We start from the raw sequence: 18740 nt of genomic DNA on the forward strand, positions 1-18740 counted from the left end.
CAAAACCATTATTAGTAGTTCGCTTTAAAACCTATGCATGGAGAGAAACAAAATGCATTTTAATTGATGCGTTTTTATCAGAAATAATAAGTTTTATTACAAAAATTAGTAGTGTAGCAAAAATTGTGCAAGTTTAAGAAAGATTATATAAAAAATTCAAATTATTAAAAAAAAAAAGTTTTTTAAATAAACTATGTATGACGTAAACCTGAGGCAGATAGACTCAGTTACTTTTGTTATAATAAGTTGTTTTGTTTAAAATATAACTTTTGTAATTGGAAGTTGGAGAAAAAAAAACTTCAATTTTGTAAAAGGTCAAGAATGGATATACGACTCAAAATAAAGACATGGAAAAAACTAAGTAAGTGTTTTGCTTCTAAAACTAACTTAAATCTTTTTTTCACATCAAATTAACTTTTTTTTTAAGGAAGTAAATATATCATTTGCTTTTACAAAGCAAATTTTTGTCTAGCTTTGTACACTTTAATAAAAAAAAATTCTACTTTGTTAAACGAGTTAACACAGTTCCACCGAGTTTTTAAAATCCAAAAAATAACAACTCCTTGGAACTGTGTTAACTTAAAAATTTAAAAAGCTTTACAATATAGATAACTAAAGTTTGAAAGTAAAATAAAAAACAGTAAAAGAGTTATTTACGACAAAAGATATTTGAAAAATCTTAGTTATGCAGATTTCAATAAGAATCAAACTATAGTAAAGATTATTGATCACCTGCTTATAATAAGTTTTAATTATAAATTAATATAATTTAATTTCCTGTGTATAATTACATGAAAATACTTAAACTAAAGCTGACCTAGCATCAAAAAAAAATTAGTTTGTTTTATTATTTTTATTTTTTGTACCTAATTTTTATAAGATGTACACAGTTTTAGTTTATATAAGTTACATAATTCAAAGTTTAAATATAATGTTTTATAGTAATTTTATTCTAAGAGAGTTTCAAAGAAAAAAACTAGTGTGTAACATTGAAAGTTCTAACGAGATATCGTAGATTTAATGATTTAGTATTCAAAAAATGTTTCAGTTGTATCAATTTAAATGATCAGCACACTTTAAACAAACTTCATTATAATTTAAAATTTGATTTGTAAAACTTTGATAATTTTTATATGACACTAACTGTAGTTTAACGTTAACAAAACGAATAAAACTATCATTTAATTTACAGTAAGTTCTTGGGTAAATTCTTTTATTTTATCACTTTCTTACATAGTTATAATGTTATGTAGAGATAATGTTTTTAAAGTATATTATAAGCTACTAAACACTTGAATGATAAAATAAAGTAGTATTGAGTAAAAGGATGTTTACAGAAAATTTATAATAAAGAAAAAATCAATAAAATTGTTACTAAAGTTGTAAGAAGACTTTTTTAAGAACTTTGTGAATTCCGGACTTTCTTAAGAACTTAGTATTGAGTAAAAGGATGTTTACAGAAAATTTATAATAAAGAAAAAATCAATAAAATTGTTACTAAAGTTGTAAGAAGACTTTTTTAAGAACTTTGTGAATTCCGGATTTACTGCAAAAAATTAACTATACAAATTATAAAAATATAAAGTAAAAGAATAGCAAAAGTTTGTTGTTATTGCGAAGTGTAAAAAGAGAGTTACAAAGAAGGATGTTTATATAATTTTAATTACAAACTTGTGAAGATTTTGTTTGTATGTAAACCTATTTGAAAATTTTGGTTCTTACGAAAGTTGGATTTAGTTCTAGTGAAAATATTTTGAGCAAAACTTTGAACTCACGAAGATTTTTAAGACTTGAAAAGGTTGAAATGATAATAAAAAATAAAAGAAAGTTTAACACTCTGAAAAAAGTAGAAAATCAAAATAGTTATGAAGGTTATTTAAAAAAAAAAAAAAACATATAATTTAAAGAAAAAATAGTTAGTTGTTGTATTTTCTGACTGTAATGTATTTTGTTAAAATACTTTGAAATTAAAGAGATAGCCTAATTTTTTTTTTCACAATCTAAAAAAAAAAGTTTTATGAATGAGTAAAAAGAAGTTTACAGAAAATTTATTCAAAAAAATCAAAGATAAAACTTCAAATCAAAATTTGTTTTTCTTATTAAGTGCTTAAAAAAAGTTCAGACATAGATTGATAAAAGATGTAAGCTACAAACAAAAAAGATTCTGTGTTAATATTATAGTATTTAGAGATCCTGAATCTCACCAAAAATTTGAATTATCTCAAATACACATTTGGAGTAAAAAATCAATTTTTAAAAAGTTTCAAAACTTTGAGATTTACTATTGAATGGATCTTAATTAAAAAAATGGAATCATTAATTACTGTGAAAAAGACAAAACTAATTTAAAGCTTGTTTATGCAAAATAAAACCAAATTATACTGATTGACGAAAATTTTAAATAAAAACCGAAAAAAAGTTAGTTATTGTATTGCATATCAAAAAGTTTTACTGCAATTTTTTATTATTAAAAAGGTAGAGCTGATAATTTATTTTTATCCACAATGTAGGTTTAAAAGCATCTTAATTTGTTTAGCTTTTAACTGCTCTTATTATGCTCACCATTTTGAAATAATTGAGTTTACAAAACTATTTTCTATTTGCAGTACTCAAAAAAAATTTTTTAAGAATACAAAAGCTGTTCTTATTAGAAATATTTTGAATTAAAAAAGATATCAAAACTACTTACAAACGAATGATGAAACCACAAATTTTAAGAACCCAAAACAAAGTTAGTTTTTTATTTATACTACTTTTTAAAAGTTTATTATGTTTCGAACAATCAACTATGATGGTTGGATTAATGTTTTTGCTAAAACTTGGTTTTGTGGATGCTTTGTATCTACTATCTTCAGATTAAATTTTACTGACGATTTTAAGCATCATAGGTAGTAAAACTTTATCTTCTTTGATTCTAAGATTTGTTGAAAAAAAGAATTTTGACCCTAATTTCTACTAATTGTAAAAAAGATCAGAAGTTTTCAAATTTAAACTGTTTTCAGACAAAAGTTTTATAAGTTTTGTATTTATAAGACACCAAATTTTTACTAGTGGTATATTATTTATGTGAACGGGTCTAAATTGCACGAAGACAAAATTGCACGAAGACGATTTTGCATCAAGGGTCAATTTTGCACGAGAGTAAGAAAAAAACAGAAAAAATAAAAGATAATTTTATAAAAAAAATGAAAAAGTTACCGACCGAGGGTAAGGGTTAACAGTGATAGCAAAAATAATAAAATTTCTTACCGACCGAGGGTAACAATGATAGTAAAGATAAAAAAATTAACCCGTGCAAAAATGTCTCCTTGCAAGATTGTCTGCTCGTGCAATTTTATCCCCTCGTGCTAAAGTATCTTCGTGCAATTTTATACGCTTGTGTAAATTTGACAGCTACCCAACATTTATAGAATAAGTATGTATATAAAGTATTAATAACAGAATACTTATGATTTGTATTTGACCTAATTGCAAGCTGTTTTATCTATGTTCCTTGAATTATGCTTGTAATCACGTTTAATTTCGAGGTTCTCTGTATTAGTAGAATTGCTTATTGGAATTTATCCATGCAAAAGTTCAAAAAATATCATATTAATAAAAATAACTCATATGTTAGCAGAAATTTGGTGACCCCTAAATAAGTTTCGTGCACCTTAAAATTTCGTTAACTTCAAAGTGAGTTTTGTGCACACTGTCAAGACAACAGCTCTAAAATTTTGTTTTATAAATAAATTTAATCTACCTATTTTTAAAATAGTTGGTTGTTAAATGTTTGATAAGTTTCTGAAAAGATATTTTGATTGTTGTCGTTTTATTTCTTTGGTAATAGTTTATTAAAGGACTAAAAAAAGGGTCCAAAATAAATGTGTTTCAAAGACATAGTGAATGAAAAAACTTTCCGGTTATCGAGTTGTAGACTACTTGGATACAGTTTAATGACTTTTCCAAGACATGTCAGTAAATTTTTATTATTCTTTAACTGTAGCAATTTAAAAATGTACGTATTGTTTTCTTAGTTTCTAATGTTTGTTTTTTGAATAGATAACAATATGATTTTAAAAATCTCAGACAAGACATTAAACTGTATACGTGGTGTTTGATTCGATAACCAAAATGTCCTTAGACCAAAATTTTTGAGTGTTTTTATCTGTCGTTCAGTAAACAACAGTTTTCAAAGAGTTGCAACCAAGTTCTTTTTTTTTTTGATTAATTTTTATGTTTTTTTTTTAATAAAATGTAATTGGGGGACAAATTGTATTTATATTAATAAAAATAAATTGCTATTTTGCCCCTTTTGCAAATAATCAAAAATGCATCACCTGTTTAACTTTACAATTGCCTGCTCGTTGGTCTTTCTGCTGAAACTGGTAAAAAATGAGTGTTTTTTGAAATACTCAAACCAGTTGACTAAATTGAACCAAAAAACAAATATTAAAACATATTTTACATTATAGATTAATACTAATTTAACTTTAAGTAGAAATCACTAAAGTAAATTTACTTATGAATTCTTTTTTATGGAGTTGTTCTGTTTTTGTTTGTCTTTGGTTTTAAAAAGCTTAGTTACTATATCTTTTAACACAAAAAAAAATCAATACCACATTTTTACTATAAACATATCATAAGTATAACTAAAACGTTATAAAAATTAAAAAAATTTAAATTAATGTTTTATTATCTGTTTTTTTAAATGTTTTCACCTAAAAATTTTATGAATAAACTGTAATTTAACGTGATAATTTAATAAATATAATTTTCTTAAAATCAACTTAGTATGTCAACAGCATTTTTGTTAATGTTTTCTTGATTTTACTTCGTACTTATACACAAATATGTTGAAAAATCTACAAATTTTTAGTTAAGCTTATTGTTTTTGTTTGTAAATCCTGTCGATGTTGTCGTCCTCAGACAAACAAGTGCAATTTTTTGTATGTTTGTGGACCACAGTATTGAAAGTACTTACAAATAAAAGTATAATCGAAGTTAAAATTTTGTAGATTATCTTTGTTTTTTAGTAAAAACGAAAAAAAAAATTAATTGTTTGTTTACTAAGTCGTTCTAAAGACTTCATTTAATCAGACTTAAACTACAATTCAATGTTTAAGGATTTTCAGTTATAAAATAAGTCTGAAAAATTCAATTTAACAAATAAATAGAAAATACTATATTGTGAAAATAAAACAATAAATTACAAAAATGTTTTCTTATGAAGCAAAATAATTTATAGTTCAGTAATTCATTCAGTTTTTCTAAAAATATGCACCTAAGCACATAAGTATGCACGAATATTTTTACTGCGCACATAAATTTTAATCAGAAATAAAATACTAACATATGCTTTATATAATGTTACTTTTAAGTTTACGATTTTTTTTAGTACTAAATGAGTTTAAATATTTGTTGAATGAAAAACTAAAACTTAGAAAAAGTATAATTTAATATAATAAACACATTGCCTATCTAGTGTGAACAGTATCTTTTATTTAATAACCTTTTAATACACCTAGCAGTATATAATTTAGGTGTTATTTAATTATAAAACGAATTTATCAAGTGTATGCAAGTAAATTAAAACAAATGAAATAACTTAATAATCATATATTACATAAATTTTAAACGTGCAGGTAGCTTAAAAATTTGTATCTCATTTGTAAGAAAAGTATAACAAACCTGAGAAAAGCAAAAAAAAAAATTACTGTCACACAGCTTTAAAAAGTTGCTAATATAAGAGGCATTTGGCTGCTTAAACATTCAATTGTTCCGTCACTTCTTCATGAAAACCCTCAACACCGATTGAAATCAATCTTCAGACATGATGTGGTCGTGCCACTTCTTCAGCCTCTCCTCCCTTTCCAGCTCCGTCTCCTCCACCTTGTAGTCGGTCACGCCGTCCCAGTGCTTCAACTTGACCAGCTTGTTCATGAACAGCCGCCCGTCCATCTGCCTGACGCACTCCTTCGCCTGCTCCACCTGCTTGAAAGCCACCGAGCACACGCCTTCCGGGTGGTTGTCGAACACGATGACCTTCTTCACTTCCCCGATCTTGCCGCACTGCTCCCTCAGCCGCTGCTGGATCCTGGTGATGAGCATGGCGTCGCTGTTGAAGTCGGCGGGTTTGAACAAGTTGCTGAAGATGACCACGCGCTCCGACTTGCTCGACTTGGCTTCCTCCGTCGAGCCCTGGTGCCAGTTCAGCCTCTTGTTCTCCTGCTTCTTGATCTTCTCCTTTTCCTTCTTCGTCAGCATCTTGGGCTTCTTCGACTGGTCGTAGTTGCCGCCCTTCATTTCGAACTTGGCCGGCTGCACTCTCACCTTGCACTTTCTCAACGTGGTTCTGCTGAGCAGCTGGATCGCCAGCCGCAGCGATTCGGGCTTCAGGTATGTGCAAACCCCGTCGCCTTTCAAGTTTTCTTGCTTGTCGCGGTACAGCCTTATTTTGAGCTTGCTCGTTCTGGGATCCGTCGCGATTATGCCGTATTTTTGCATCATCTCAGTAAACTCTTCGAGGGTGATGTCCTCAGGTAAGTTATCGACGTACGCGCTAGCGTTCTTATCCGCGTCTTGCTCGAACCACTCTGCCTTTGATTTTTTCCCGCCAATGCTCTTCAAGCCCGTGTGCTTTCTCTTCTCTCCTTTCTTCTTCTGGTCGCCGCTTTCGGCGGGCTGCATGGTGGTCCCGTCCTCGGCCACCCACAAGTACCGCTCCTGGTCCCAACCGTACTTCTTGCCCGTCGCGTCGGTGAACTCAGTCACGGCCACCTTCTCCGTGTCCCACTTGTTGTCGGCGAAGTTCCAGTAGTACTTTGCGCCCGTGCTGCCGTCCGTGTACTCGTACGGGTTGTCTGAAGGCGCCTCCACCCAGTCCTTCACCGAGCCGTCGTACACGAACTTCTTTTTGGCGGTCGGGTCGTAGTAGGTGTGCTGCTTCTCTTCCTTGTCGCTCGTTCCCGGCTGATCGTACACCGACATGCACTGGGACTGGAGGACGGCGTTGTACGCGGGAAACCACGCTTTCCTCGCCTCGTCCCACTCCATTTCGACGCCGTCCGCGTCCACTTTGGTTTTCCTTTTGTTTTCGCTTTCTTGCTGCTGCTGCTGCAGCTGGAACTGAAAGTCCTCGTAGGTTTCCTTTTTCATCGACATGTTTGTTGTTTTATTTTAAAACTGAAAAAAACTAAGCTGATAACAGTGAGTTTGTGTATTTTGCTTAAACTAATCAAAGTTCTATTCTAGCTGTGAATAGCTACACTTGAATAAAAAATGTAATATTATTTTAATTTATGGAAGCATATAAATTAAAAAAACTAATCAGTATTTAAATTTCATTCAATATTTGGTTACTAAAAATTTCAGTTTAAAGCAAAACATACATTTATATGTGCTGAAAAAGTATCATAATTTAAAACTAAACTTTTTTTTTTGCATAAAATCAAAAAATAATTAAATATTCGGTGTTTTAAACAAATATCTTCATATAAAACAATAACACAAATAACACTTCCAAGAATCTCTATAACTAAGTAGAAAAGTGAAACGAAAAATTTATGTTTGTTTATCGAATGTTTCAGAAAAATGTTTATAAAAATCTAAAGTTTTCACATTTCGTCAAGTTCATCGTCGATATCCAGCTCACCGAAGTCTCCCACTTCCACGAACTTGGGCCTCACGAAAGACCCGTAGCTCATCGGGCAGCTGAAGTACTTCTTCCCGCCGACCGACCCGTCGTTCTTGCCGAACGGCTCGTCGTACCGCACGCCGACCCACAGATCGGGCTTGAAGTCCGTGTGTCCCACGAACATCACCTCGCCCCTCCTGGGCGGCTGCTTCGGGTTGGACACCTTGCACCTCATTCCGACCTTGATCTGCCGCTTGTACTTGCTCTCGCTCTCCTCCTTGCTCTCGATCATCTCCTGCTGCTTCTTCTGGAACTCGGGATCGTATTTTCCCTTCTTGTTGCGGCGGAGGAAGTCCCTGACGGAGTCGCGCTTCTTGTCGTACTCGTCGTCGGCCATTTCGAACTTGGGCACGTCTCCGCCTGCGAGATTGTATTTTTATTTACAAACAGGATTTCTCACAACAAAAAAATTTAAATTTCAACACTGAGGTATTTATATTTACACTGTGTTTGAGAATACAAACTAAGCTATTTTAAGAAAATTTATGATGCACTTAGACTTTGTAAGCACAAAACAACATATTAAAAATTTGTTAAATGTCAAATTAACAAAACAATTATACAGCTAAAATAAAGTTTCAAATAATTTATAAACATCAAGTCAAAAAGTTAAAATGAAAACTTCCATATTTAGATACTGGACCTCAAAAAAAGACCTAGAATAATGTATAGTACAAAACATGATATATATAAATTATAGATTATACTAAGTAAAAATAGTAATTAAAATATAATACAAGTGTTTTATTTCATAAAGCTGGACAATCTTTTTTCTGCTAACTTTAAAACTTAATTATGACCTAATGACGAATTTTTACTTGAGTTACGTGAAACTTTTTCATAAATGAAAACAATAAATTTAACATATTAAACCAAGTTAAAAAAAAACAATTGCATTAAAAGTTTACATTGGTTTTCTGTAATTTAAAACCTTTCGTAGTTATTATGGTAAAAAAAATCTGTAAACATATATATCAAAAGATTATATAAGAAGTAACGCTTTTGGCCAAAGTAAATTAACTGTAGAATTATTATGATTTTTACATTATTATTACTTATTAGTTTAACAAAAAAAAGAAACAGTAAAAAAGTCATCACAAATTAAATATCATCATTAGTTTTAAGACAAAACAAACTTTTTAGAAGCAAAATAAGACTACGTTTTTGATAGTTTTTACAATATAGTCGTAATAAAGCTTCAAAAATTGCGTTACACCAATTTAACATTATATAATATATAAATCAGTCTTTTTTTAAGTTAATTTCTAATTATACTATAGAGAGATAAATAAGTCAAAAGCTATAAAATCAGTTTTAATTTAAAATCAGACCTTTTATGTTTTTTTCTACCAAGTACTGGAGTACGTTATAAAAATAAATGAAAGAAATTATTAATTTTTGAAAAACAGCAAAAACTTTATTAACCATGTATAGTTTTATAAGATCATAAAAAACTTTATAACTATTTAAACAGTATGTTAAATTCTGGTTCAACTTAAGTTTAAACTTTATGTTTTGTAAACTTTGCTTATGAAGAATGCATGCTAAATAATTAATAACTAAAATACGAAAATAATAGTTTACTGTTTTAAAACCACTGTACTTTATATATGTATATATATCAAAGAATTGAAATAGATGCAAAATTTATCTCAAAAGACTTAAAAAAACCCATTAAGATAATGGAACTGAAAAAAAATACTTAGGTAACTGTAAAGTATTAAGAAATTTCTATCATTAATGTCTTAAACAAATTTCGGTTTTTGAAAATAAAAAGTTATATAAAGTTCAATACACTTATAACTAACTTTCATTTTAACTATTTAAAATTAAGTTTTTGTTTCACACTTTTTGAAAAAGAGCCTTCGGATAAAATCATAGATTAAAAATTTCAATTTCAACCATTGTGATTTCTTACTTTTGCACAAGAACTTAAAATGTGAATTTTAATTATAAAAATTTAGATTAAAATATAAGATGTAATAAACCTTCTGTACACATCAAAGTATTTACCCTTTTAATTGAATAAAATTATCTAATTACAATTTTTTATATAAAATTGATACATAGCATTTATCAGTATAAAAGTTAGTTTTCTAAAATATAGGATTTCTAGATATTTTAATTTTTCAAGCAAGGTTCATCAAAATATAGTTAAATACATAAAACTAGTAAAATATAACAAAAAAACCTTCTGAATAATCTGAGATCAGAGAATTCCCTGTAACATTTATTCTCATACCGTCGTCTATGTGAAATGAACCTAACAAGCTTGAATCATCATTTAGCCAAAATAATGGTTTGTCTTCAGTATCAAACACCTATCAAAATACAATAAAATTATCAAAAATAAATGTTTTCAATCATAGAAAACATTTATAAAAGCTGCAAAAAAAGCATATTTATAACCTAAAACATGAATTACTTTGTAATTTAGTAAAATCTACATGTACAAGAAATTTTTTAAGTAACTGTTTTATAGCACTGCATCAAAACTAATTTAAAGCAATAAACAAACAAAATGTGTAAAAAATCAATCACTCAACTTTTATAGATTTAAAATTTTATAATTTCATAGTGTTGATTAATAATGAGAGTTTTCAAAATTTTCATTTGTTTTTAATTAACTAATAAAACATTTGGTTTCAATAAAACAATTAAACTTTTATATCATATGGTTTTTTTTACTTTAAATGGTTATTTTAGATATTTTAATTTTGATGAAGTATAAAATAACAAAATATAATAATATATATTTGAAATCTTAAGCTAAAAACTATCAAAATTACTGAACATATTTAACAAGAAAAATAATTAATTCATGTTAAGATTAGTTCTTATTCCTTCTTTGTTTTTAGTAAACTATGATCTCTTCATATTTATTTTATTTATGGACAGTTTACCATTTTTGTCTCAAAATTATAGTTATTAAAATCACTTAATTAAAAAAATGCTCATCCCAAAACTTTCAAATTACTTCCTTATTTAGATTTCTTTATTTTAACTAATTTATTATCTAAAATATTAAAAAAGAAAGCTTTATATTTATAAATTACTATTGAATAGATGGAAAGCAGCTATCTACAGTAAATTGTTAAAACACATATACTCATGACTTCACAAAATTTTCAAAATATAACTTTAGAGTTAATTAAAATCATTTTTGAGTTTTTTCAAAGAAATGTTTGAAAATGCCCAAATTCTTTTAAGAGACTGATGAAAACTTTCTGAACTTACTGTATAAAAATACAATAGCCCTGTCCACATAGCTAACATAAAAAAATTAAAATTATGGGCATAGGGGGGTTAACACCTTTTTTTGAAATTTGGTCTTACTTATACAGTTTTTACTAAGCTACAAAATTCTTTTTACAGATTCAATAAACTCAAAATAATTTTTGAGATATAGCCGGTAAAAGTCGGAGGCAACAATAGGTTCCTTATGGGAGGCACAAACTAAAACGATCCGGTTCTTGACCTTTTTTTTTGTGTTTTACCCCTTTTTCGAAGATTGTTATCAAATTTACCCCTTTTTTGTAGGTAATTACCAAATTTACCCCCAATATACAAAATAGTGTTTAAATTTGAGGAATAAAACTTTTGAACTTAAAGCCTATTTAAATAAATAAAAATTTAATTTTAAAGAGTTTATATAACTTGAAAATTTGAATATTCAACATTTTGTTTCCAGAAAGCTAGCTAACAGAGAGCTTGGCTACAAAAACTAAATGCTTATTTAGAAAGAAATTCAGTTTAATAATCTATTTTAAAATATTTTAATAACTCACTAACTAAGTATTTCTGAGATTGCCAGAAAAATTGTTTATTCTAAGTGTATGGACCCTGAAATTAGAAAAAAAAAGCACTTTCTTTTTTCACAATTATATTGACAGTGTTATAAATGTTTAATATATTAAACACATTGGTTATAAAACAAACCTGTAACTTCATAGAGATTGATGTGACACCCATTATAATTTCTAGTTTATCTTTGAGTTCTTTAATTGTTAGTGATTTACTAAACTTATGCTCATTAAACATAGATGAATTACTTCCACCAGTCAAATGAAGTCGTAAAATAGGATCAGTAACTAGTTCCATATTTATATTTAAATCTACAAAACAGTAATAAAATAACACTGAGCTTATGTTTACAAGAACAAACATTTATTAGTTACTACTAGAAACTAGGATTTTGTAAAATGGTTGCTTTTATTTTAAGATATATCTTTTAAGAATTATAAACTAAAGCATTGTGTGTAAATAGGTATTATAAACTTGTTAAGATATTTTGGAAATGTATCAGGATTTTTTATTAAGATGAACCGTTTGTTAGTAATTCAGTAAATAAGTCTAAATTGAAATACTATCTCTACTGTCTGATGGGATCTTATTGTAACCAACTAAAATTTGCAACTTTTGAAAAGCTTTAATTATAAAAACTTAATCAAGTTGAAAATACAGTTATTTTAACTTGAAAAATTTATTTAAATATTAACTAAAACAAAAAGTACTTAATTTTAATATTATGTTTAAGAACACATATACTTTAGAGAAAAGTTTTTGCACAACCATCAACTCTGAAACATATAAAAATCAGTGTTTGTTTTATATGAAACATACTTATATACTTCTTTTTTTGTATGTTTAAAAACAGTTTGGTAAAAAAAAACTATGTGTAATTTTTTAATAAAGCTTAAACAATTTGCTAGCTTTAGCTTCTTCCTCGCTGTATAACTTCCTGTATAAAAATAAACTATCTTTGAGTATTTAGACTTCCTACAAAACTAGAAATTTAAACAGCAAATGTTATTCACTTAAAACTTATAGAGTTTTTAGCAAAAAAATTGACACAGTTCTTAATAAAAAAATAAATCTAGTTATTCTTTAATTACATAACAACATGCCAAGTTTATCTTTTCTAGTCTTATCATTAAGCTCATAAAAAAGGAGCAAGGACTTTTTGAGCAACCATATTATGAATGTTCACGATTAATATTGTTGCATTACAAACAGTTATCAGCTGACTTATTACAAACTTGATTTGTTTTGAAACGTAAAAATAATATGGCTGATTATATGTTTTTGAACGGTTTTAAATTGTTTTTTTATAACTTGGTCAAATCTTTTTAAAGTTAACTGTTAATTTTTAACAACAAACTTTTTTAAACATGGTTACACTCTTTGAAGCAAACATTTTTAGTCTAAATGAGCAAAAACTAGCTTGAGTTTATAAGAAAACTGAAAAAAAACTACTAATCAAGCTTACATACAAAACTTAAGTCATAAAAACTAGCTTGAGTCAGCCTAAGCTTTTTTTAGTTGAAAATAGCCTGAGTTACCCTGTGTGTGTGGCAGTCCATGTTTACAGCTAAAATTACTCTTTTATAGCTTTAAATACTTAAAATAAATAGTGCGTATTTTGTAATCACCTAAGCATTGTCAAGTTTTCAACTTAATAGCACTTTTACAAACAAACATGATTCAAAAAACAAATCAAACAAGCAGAGTAAACTGTACAGGTGACTTTACTGTGGTGGCCAAATAAAAACATATAAAACAATAAGACTTTTATGTGAACAAAATTTGGAACAAGTAACTATTTCTACATCGTTAATAGATCCTGCTTAGTTAGTAACATTAAGTGTAGTTTGAAACTGTTTAGTATTGCTTTTAGTGGTAGTTAAATGTAACTTGCTGTTTGATTTTTCTTTTCATCTCAATATGGCTTGTTGTAAAAATTAGTTTGTAGGTACAAAAAAAATATGTAGTAAGTTTTAATCTAAAAATAGTTTTATTCATTATCAAAGACAAAGTTACTTCTTAATTATAATAAATACTAAAATAAGTTTCACTAGCAAAAAGAACCTAAAAAAATTAATTAATTTGTATATATATTTACTTCTTTAACTTAAAATGTAATGAAACAAACCAAAAAAAAATTCTATGTCACAACAAATGATTCAATATTGTGCCTTTTTTTAATTATACTAAAATATTGAGCTAAAGTTAAATAAATTTTTTATAAAAAGTGCTTTGTTCAATATTTTTTATTCACTTTTTATTGTCTTTTACTTCATAAACCCACACAGTGTCTATTCCCTCACCAATTACTTCTTTTGGTTCCAGGTCAGGCAAATTGAATCTACATGCAACAATTTCACTACCTGGTTTCATTTCCTTAACTAATTTTGTTTGAAGGTCTTTCATCATTTCTTGCACTGCAAACACAACAACTCTGTCATAAGAACTGTAGTTTATTTTCCACAAATCAGCTATCAAAAACTTACAAGTTTTTCTGTTGATTCCTTGACTAAATGACTTGTATCTACTGTACCAAACCAGCCAAGGGTTTAGTTCTAACCCAACTACTTTGCTTCTAGTGCTTTTGGCAATCTCAATTGCAACTCTTCCGTCCCCACTTCCAATTTCAGCCACTTTAATCACAGAGTGTTTGTTTTGCAGGGCAGATAGAATATTTTTGATTTGCTTAGGTGTGGCTGGAACAAAAGGTAGGCAGACTTTTCTGAATGCTGGGACGACAAAGGGAGTTGTTATGGCGACAAGGGCAACTGCTGATGCTGCAACTGTGCCAAGCAGTGCTAACCCAAATTTACTTTTTTCATTTTGTACATTTATTTCACTGTTTACTATTAAAACTTCGGAAGAGTTTACTTTTTCCATTTAAGATACTTATAAGTTAATTTACTGCTGTAGAATAAAAATTAACTTAGTTGTTTAAAAGAAGACTCTTCTTTTTTAGTTAATTAACTAAAAAAGTATTAATATGTTGGAAAGAAAAATTTAGCCTGTATTGTAAAATAATAAAAACTAAAATTATATATTATTTTACTTCTTTCAAGTAAAAGTAAAATTTTTGCTACAGGAGTGGATCTCAGAATTTTTAAAACTTACTAACTTGGAATCACAGAATACATATAAAGGCCATAGGGGTAAGGGTCTTTCTATTCAAAAATTTCTTTAGTATATTTTTATTCTAGTTTTTGAATACTCTTAAGAGCTTCACATTAAAAAAATGTTTTAAGAACAAAATTATTAAACTTAAAGAGTTTAATAGCTCCAAGTTGGAAGGTGCAAACAACATGATAATAATAAATGTATTTACTTTAACCTATCTTCAGTTATTAAGCAACCCTAAACAAATAATCAATAATTTTCTTAATAAACTTTTAGTAATATCAGTGCAGTGAATTGGTCTAGTCTAGTTGATAAATTTCTGTTAATATGTAAAAAAAGTTTTTGGTTTAGTTTTATTAATTTTTTAAGTTCTGAAAATGATATAAGTGATAAAACTAATTTGAGTATTTCTAATAAAAACTTAAGCTTTTTTACATCACTAAAGAATATAGATATTGAAGTTTTATTTATGTCTGATAAAATTGTTTAAGAAAAACCTTTATGTTTTTATAATTTTTAAATGTTTCAAGAAATTAGCAAGTTCTCAAAAGTTATGTACAATATTTACGCTAAATAAAATATAGCAAAATATATATTTCTAATTCTCTAAAAATGTTTGCATGAGAAGCAGGGTTATTTTTTAAAACAGTTTTTAAAAGAAACAATAAAATAGTTATTTTGTCTGTAAATAAAAAAGAACAGCATTAGTACAAATTAAACCATTTACACTAATTTATCTATACATCAAAAATATGAATAACTATTAAACTCTAAATTATATTTTCATTTAGACAGAAAAAATTAAGTGAAGTGTTCCTACATTTTCAACAATCTTAAAATTAAAACTGTTAAACATTCAGGTTTTTATTTAATTTTTTTCAAAAATTTAGCTTTTTTTGTGAAAATTTTACAAATCTGCTTTCTTAAGATCTAGGTAAAACAAACTCTTTGAGTACCTTTTTTTTTAATTTTAATTTTTTTCTTTCAAGTCAGTTTGAAAATAATATTATTTTAGACAAAATAATAATTTTACATTGTACTATGCACAGATATTAAAATTTTAGCTTTTAAAGTAACTTCTAGATTTTAAACTTTAATGAAATAAAACTTTTTCAGGCTAAAGTACTTAAATTATTGCAGTCTTCAGTCATACAAAATTAAAGCTATATTTAATGTGAAGACTTAAAAACTTCAGTCAATCATATCACATGTTATCATTTTTTAAACAGTCAACCAGGTGACTGTTTGTTAAATGTTTGATATAAAAATATTTAATAGTGATTTTGTATACAAAGTATCTTTTTAAATGTATTATAACTTTGTGCTTCAACTGTAATAATTAACCCTAAACTGTAACCAATGCAAAGTAGATACTTTTAACAAAATATAAGAACTTCGCGTGCTAAATTGTTAAGATTATAACTAAAACTAATGATAACTGAGTTCTATATATTTAAGATACATTTAAAATTAAACAAACTAAGTTAGAGAAGACTTGTTAATTCGTAAAAAGTATGCTTTTTCACTAATCATTTTTGGTGTAGACAAGCGGAGTTGAAAAAAAAACTATTAGCCTTTGTAAGTAGATTTTTTTTTACTTTATTCAATAGCCATTGTAATTAAAAACTAGTTAAAATTCTTTTAAAATTTTATTGTGGTTGTTTTAGAAATGCGCTAGCTGACTTGGATACAATTATTTCACTTTCAAAACTTCCGACTCTGAAGGGAATTTGATGTGTTCAAAAATGTTTTGAAGTTTAAAAACACTTTATTTATCTTCTTAAAAGCAGAGGCGTGTTTTGACTGGTTTCCTGGAGCCTGTGCAACCTCTAAAAAATACGCTAAGATAGATTACTAAAAACTCTGATTGAGAAATTTTCTACAAATTTTTAATATATCTGCTTTTGACTTTTCAGCAATTTGTTAAATAGTAAATGTCTGATTCACAAACATAAAAAACCACTAGAGTTTCATTGCTATCTTACTACACAGCTTTTATGTACACAGCTGACACGCATGCCATTTGTCATTCCAACAAAACTACATAAATTACTAAAAATATAAATAGAATAAACTACAAGTAGTAGTCTACAACCTTAAAAAACTACTGCTTTAGAGAACCCTTAAAAAGCGTTCATAATCAGTTGGTATAGCAACTCATTAGCAGTCTGGCAAGCCTGGTAAGCTGTAACAGATTTTTAGCTAAAAATATACTGTGATGTCACAATTATATAAAATCTTTTACGAGCCTACTCCCCTAGAAACCGCAATTTTATATCAAAATAGTTTAATGTCAATTACTGAAGTTTAACTTGAGTTATTTACTTCTAAAAGGAAAATATGTTAAGTAAACTTTAATCTCCTAATAATGAAAACTAATTTAAAATTAAAACAAATTCCCGCACATACTCTTTAAAAGCAAACTTTCATATTAATTTGATTTTAGCTTTTTAAGTTTTGATTTGCATAGTTCACTAAAAAATGACCATGTCTTTTCAACTATTTGACAATTAAAGTTATACAGTATCATTTAAACATTTACTAAAATGGCAGTTAACTTAAATTTTCTATTCTTAATAATTTAAAATTACTTTAAATTTAATAGAAACGTTTACTGCTAAAATATTTTTTTATAATCACTTTCCAACTTTGAGCATTAATTATAATATTTGAAGCTTAATAACTTAATTAAAAGAATACATTTAAATCCAAGAATTGAAATTATAGTTATAACAAAAAACTGTCAATAGATGAAATTTTGTTTAAATAAGTTATTAAAATTTAAATAATGATTTAAAATAAAATAAGTATTTTTTTACATAGTAAGTTTGGTTATCATAATGCCTTTATCAGATAAATAGATTAAATACTTATCCATTTAAAACTTACTCTTTAAAGTAGAACTTCTAATAAAGTAAAAAGGCCACTCCAAATGATTTCGCATTTGTTTTATATTTTTTCACAACAATTAAAAATTCTATCTAAAATAATAAACTATTTCTTGATTATCTTAAGTGTTTTAGTTAAGATTGCTTTAAAATGCAGCTTATTATTGAAAAAAATCCGATGTATCCCACTTAAAAAAGCCTAGACACGCCCCTGCATAAGAGAGAAATCGCGTCGAATGTTTTGTAGAATCAGTGATAATGAAGAAAAAGACAAAAGTAGTGCTATCTTCGATAACTTCCATAAATACATCTCGTGACAAAAGTTCAAAAATTGAAAATAGTTTCAAAGTTTGCTCGTGGTGAACTTTCTAGCTTAGATTTAGTTTGTTTAACGACGAAAAAAGCACTTAAATTTTGATCTAAGGATCTGGTGTACGAAAAAACATTTCGGTTACCGAGTCATACACCACAATAGTTACAATTTAATGTCTTGTCCAGGACTATGTGCTAACCGAAAAAGAATAACCAAAATAAACACACAAGTAACCGCATATTGAAAAATAGTTTTAATCTGTTACTTTACTTTCGAATTTATATTAAGTTTAAACAGTTGTCTTTTTATAAATATGTAGAATTACGTCATAATAAATTTAAGTTTTAACAATCTTTAAAACATTCTTTGCATTTTATTCATTTTTGACAAATAATCGAGTAAGTTTAGAAAATCTTATAGTATAAATTAAGTTTATCTAATTAAAGTAAGAATATATTTTTTAATTAAATTAATACAAAGTTTTGGTAATCAATAAAATTAAGATTGAAACTAAAAGGCATTTTCTTATTTTGTGTCTTATTAAACTTGTAATTTACTTTGTAAGTAATGTTAAAAATGAGGAATGGAAGAACTATCTATGCTTAGATAATGCTTTTTATAATATAAATTTCTCTTAAAGTTTTCATATATATAAATTAAATATAAGCATGTGTTTTTACATTACTTTTATACTGCTGTAATTAGTCAGTAATGTCTTTTTTAACTGTGAGTTGAAAAAAAAGTAACATTCATAAGTAAAAGTTTTTTAAATCTACCAGCTTCTATTACTTATATTCTTTTGCACTTAAAAATGCTTATATCTTTCAAACAATTCAAAAGAAAAAAAACATTTACAGAGCGATCTTAAAAAAAAACTTATGTAGAAGTTTAAATAGACTTTAAAAAATACTTTAAACCTGTGCTACTTCTAAAAAATGAAAAATAA

At 27.2% G+C, this 18740-nt stretch overlaps 3 protein-coding genes across 3 annotated transcripts; all 3 read right to left on the reverse strand.

Annotated features, from left to right (window-relative positions):
• Positions 1-5566: 5566 nt before the first annotated feature.
• LOC145841743 (17S U2 SnRNP complex component HTATSF1-like) lies at positions 5567-7157 on the reverse strand. Its single transcript, XM_082949096.1, has one exon. It carries the CDS (start codon positions 7141-7143, stop codon positions 5800-5802), a length of 1344 nt encoding a protein of 447 aa, XP_082805222.1. The 5' UTR covers positions 7144-7157; the 3' UTR covers positions 5567-5799.
• An 8-nt stretch (positions 7158-7165) lies between these two features.
• Positions 7166-11786, reverse strand: LOC145841744 (tubulin-folding cofactor B-like). Its single transcript, XM_082949097.1, has 3 exons — positions 11615-11786; positions 9867-9996; positions 7166-8035 (listed from the first exon to the last, which is right to left on the reverse strand). Exons 1-3 carry the CDS (start codon positions 11774-11776, stop codon positions 7596-7598), a joined length of 732 nt encoding a protein of 243 aa, XP_082805223.1. The 5' UTR covers positions 11777-11786; the 3' UTR covers positions 7166-7595.
• Positions 11787-13696: 1910 nt separating this feature from the next.
• Positions 13697-14378, reverse strand: LOC145840582 (ATP synthase subunit C lysine N-methyltransferase-like). Its single transcript, XM_082947885.1, has one exon. It carries the CDS (start codon positions 14357-14359, stop codon positions 13730-13732), a length of 630 nt encoding a protein of 209 aa, XP_082804011.1. The 5' UTR covers positions 14360-14378; the 3' UTR covers positions 13697-13729.
• Between the last annotated feature and the right edge of the window lie 4362 nt (positions 14379-18740).

This window comes from Thalia democratica, chromosome 7 (assembly GCF_965202585.1).
Source record: "Thalia democratica chromosome 7, ktThaDemo2.hap1.1, whole genome shotgun sequence".
In the NCBI taxonomy this organism is placed as follows: domain Eukaryota; kingdom Metazoa; phylum Chordata; class Thaliacea; order Salpida; family Salpidae; genus Thalia; species Thalia democratica.

Bases quoted from the DNA above. Each gene is read 5' to 3' on its own strand.
- LOC145840582 (XM_082947885.1), bottom strand. From the start codon at position 14,359: ATGGAAAAAGTAAACTCTTCCGAAGTTTTAATAGTAAACAGTGAAATA.
- LOC145841743 (XM_082949096.1), bottom strand. From the start codon at position 7,143: ATGTCGATGAAAAAGGAAACCTACGAGGACTTTCAGTTCCAGCTGCAG.
- LOC145841744 (XM_082949097.1), bottom strand. From the start codon at position 11,776: ATGGAACTAGTTACTGATCCTATTTTACGACTTCATTTGACTGGTGGA. The intron at 9,997-11,614 runs GTTTGTTTTATA...GTATTTTGATAG, and splicing joins CAATCTCTATGAAGTTACAG to GTGTTTGATACTGAAGACAA. The intron at 8,036-9,866 runs GTTTTTTTGTTA...ACAATCTCGCAG, and splicing joins GATCTCAGATTATTCAGAAG to GCGGAGACGTGCCCAAGTTC.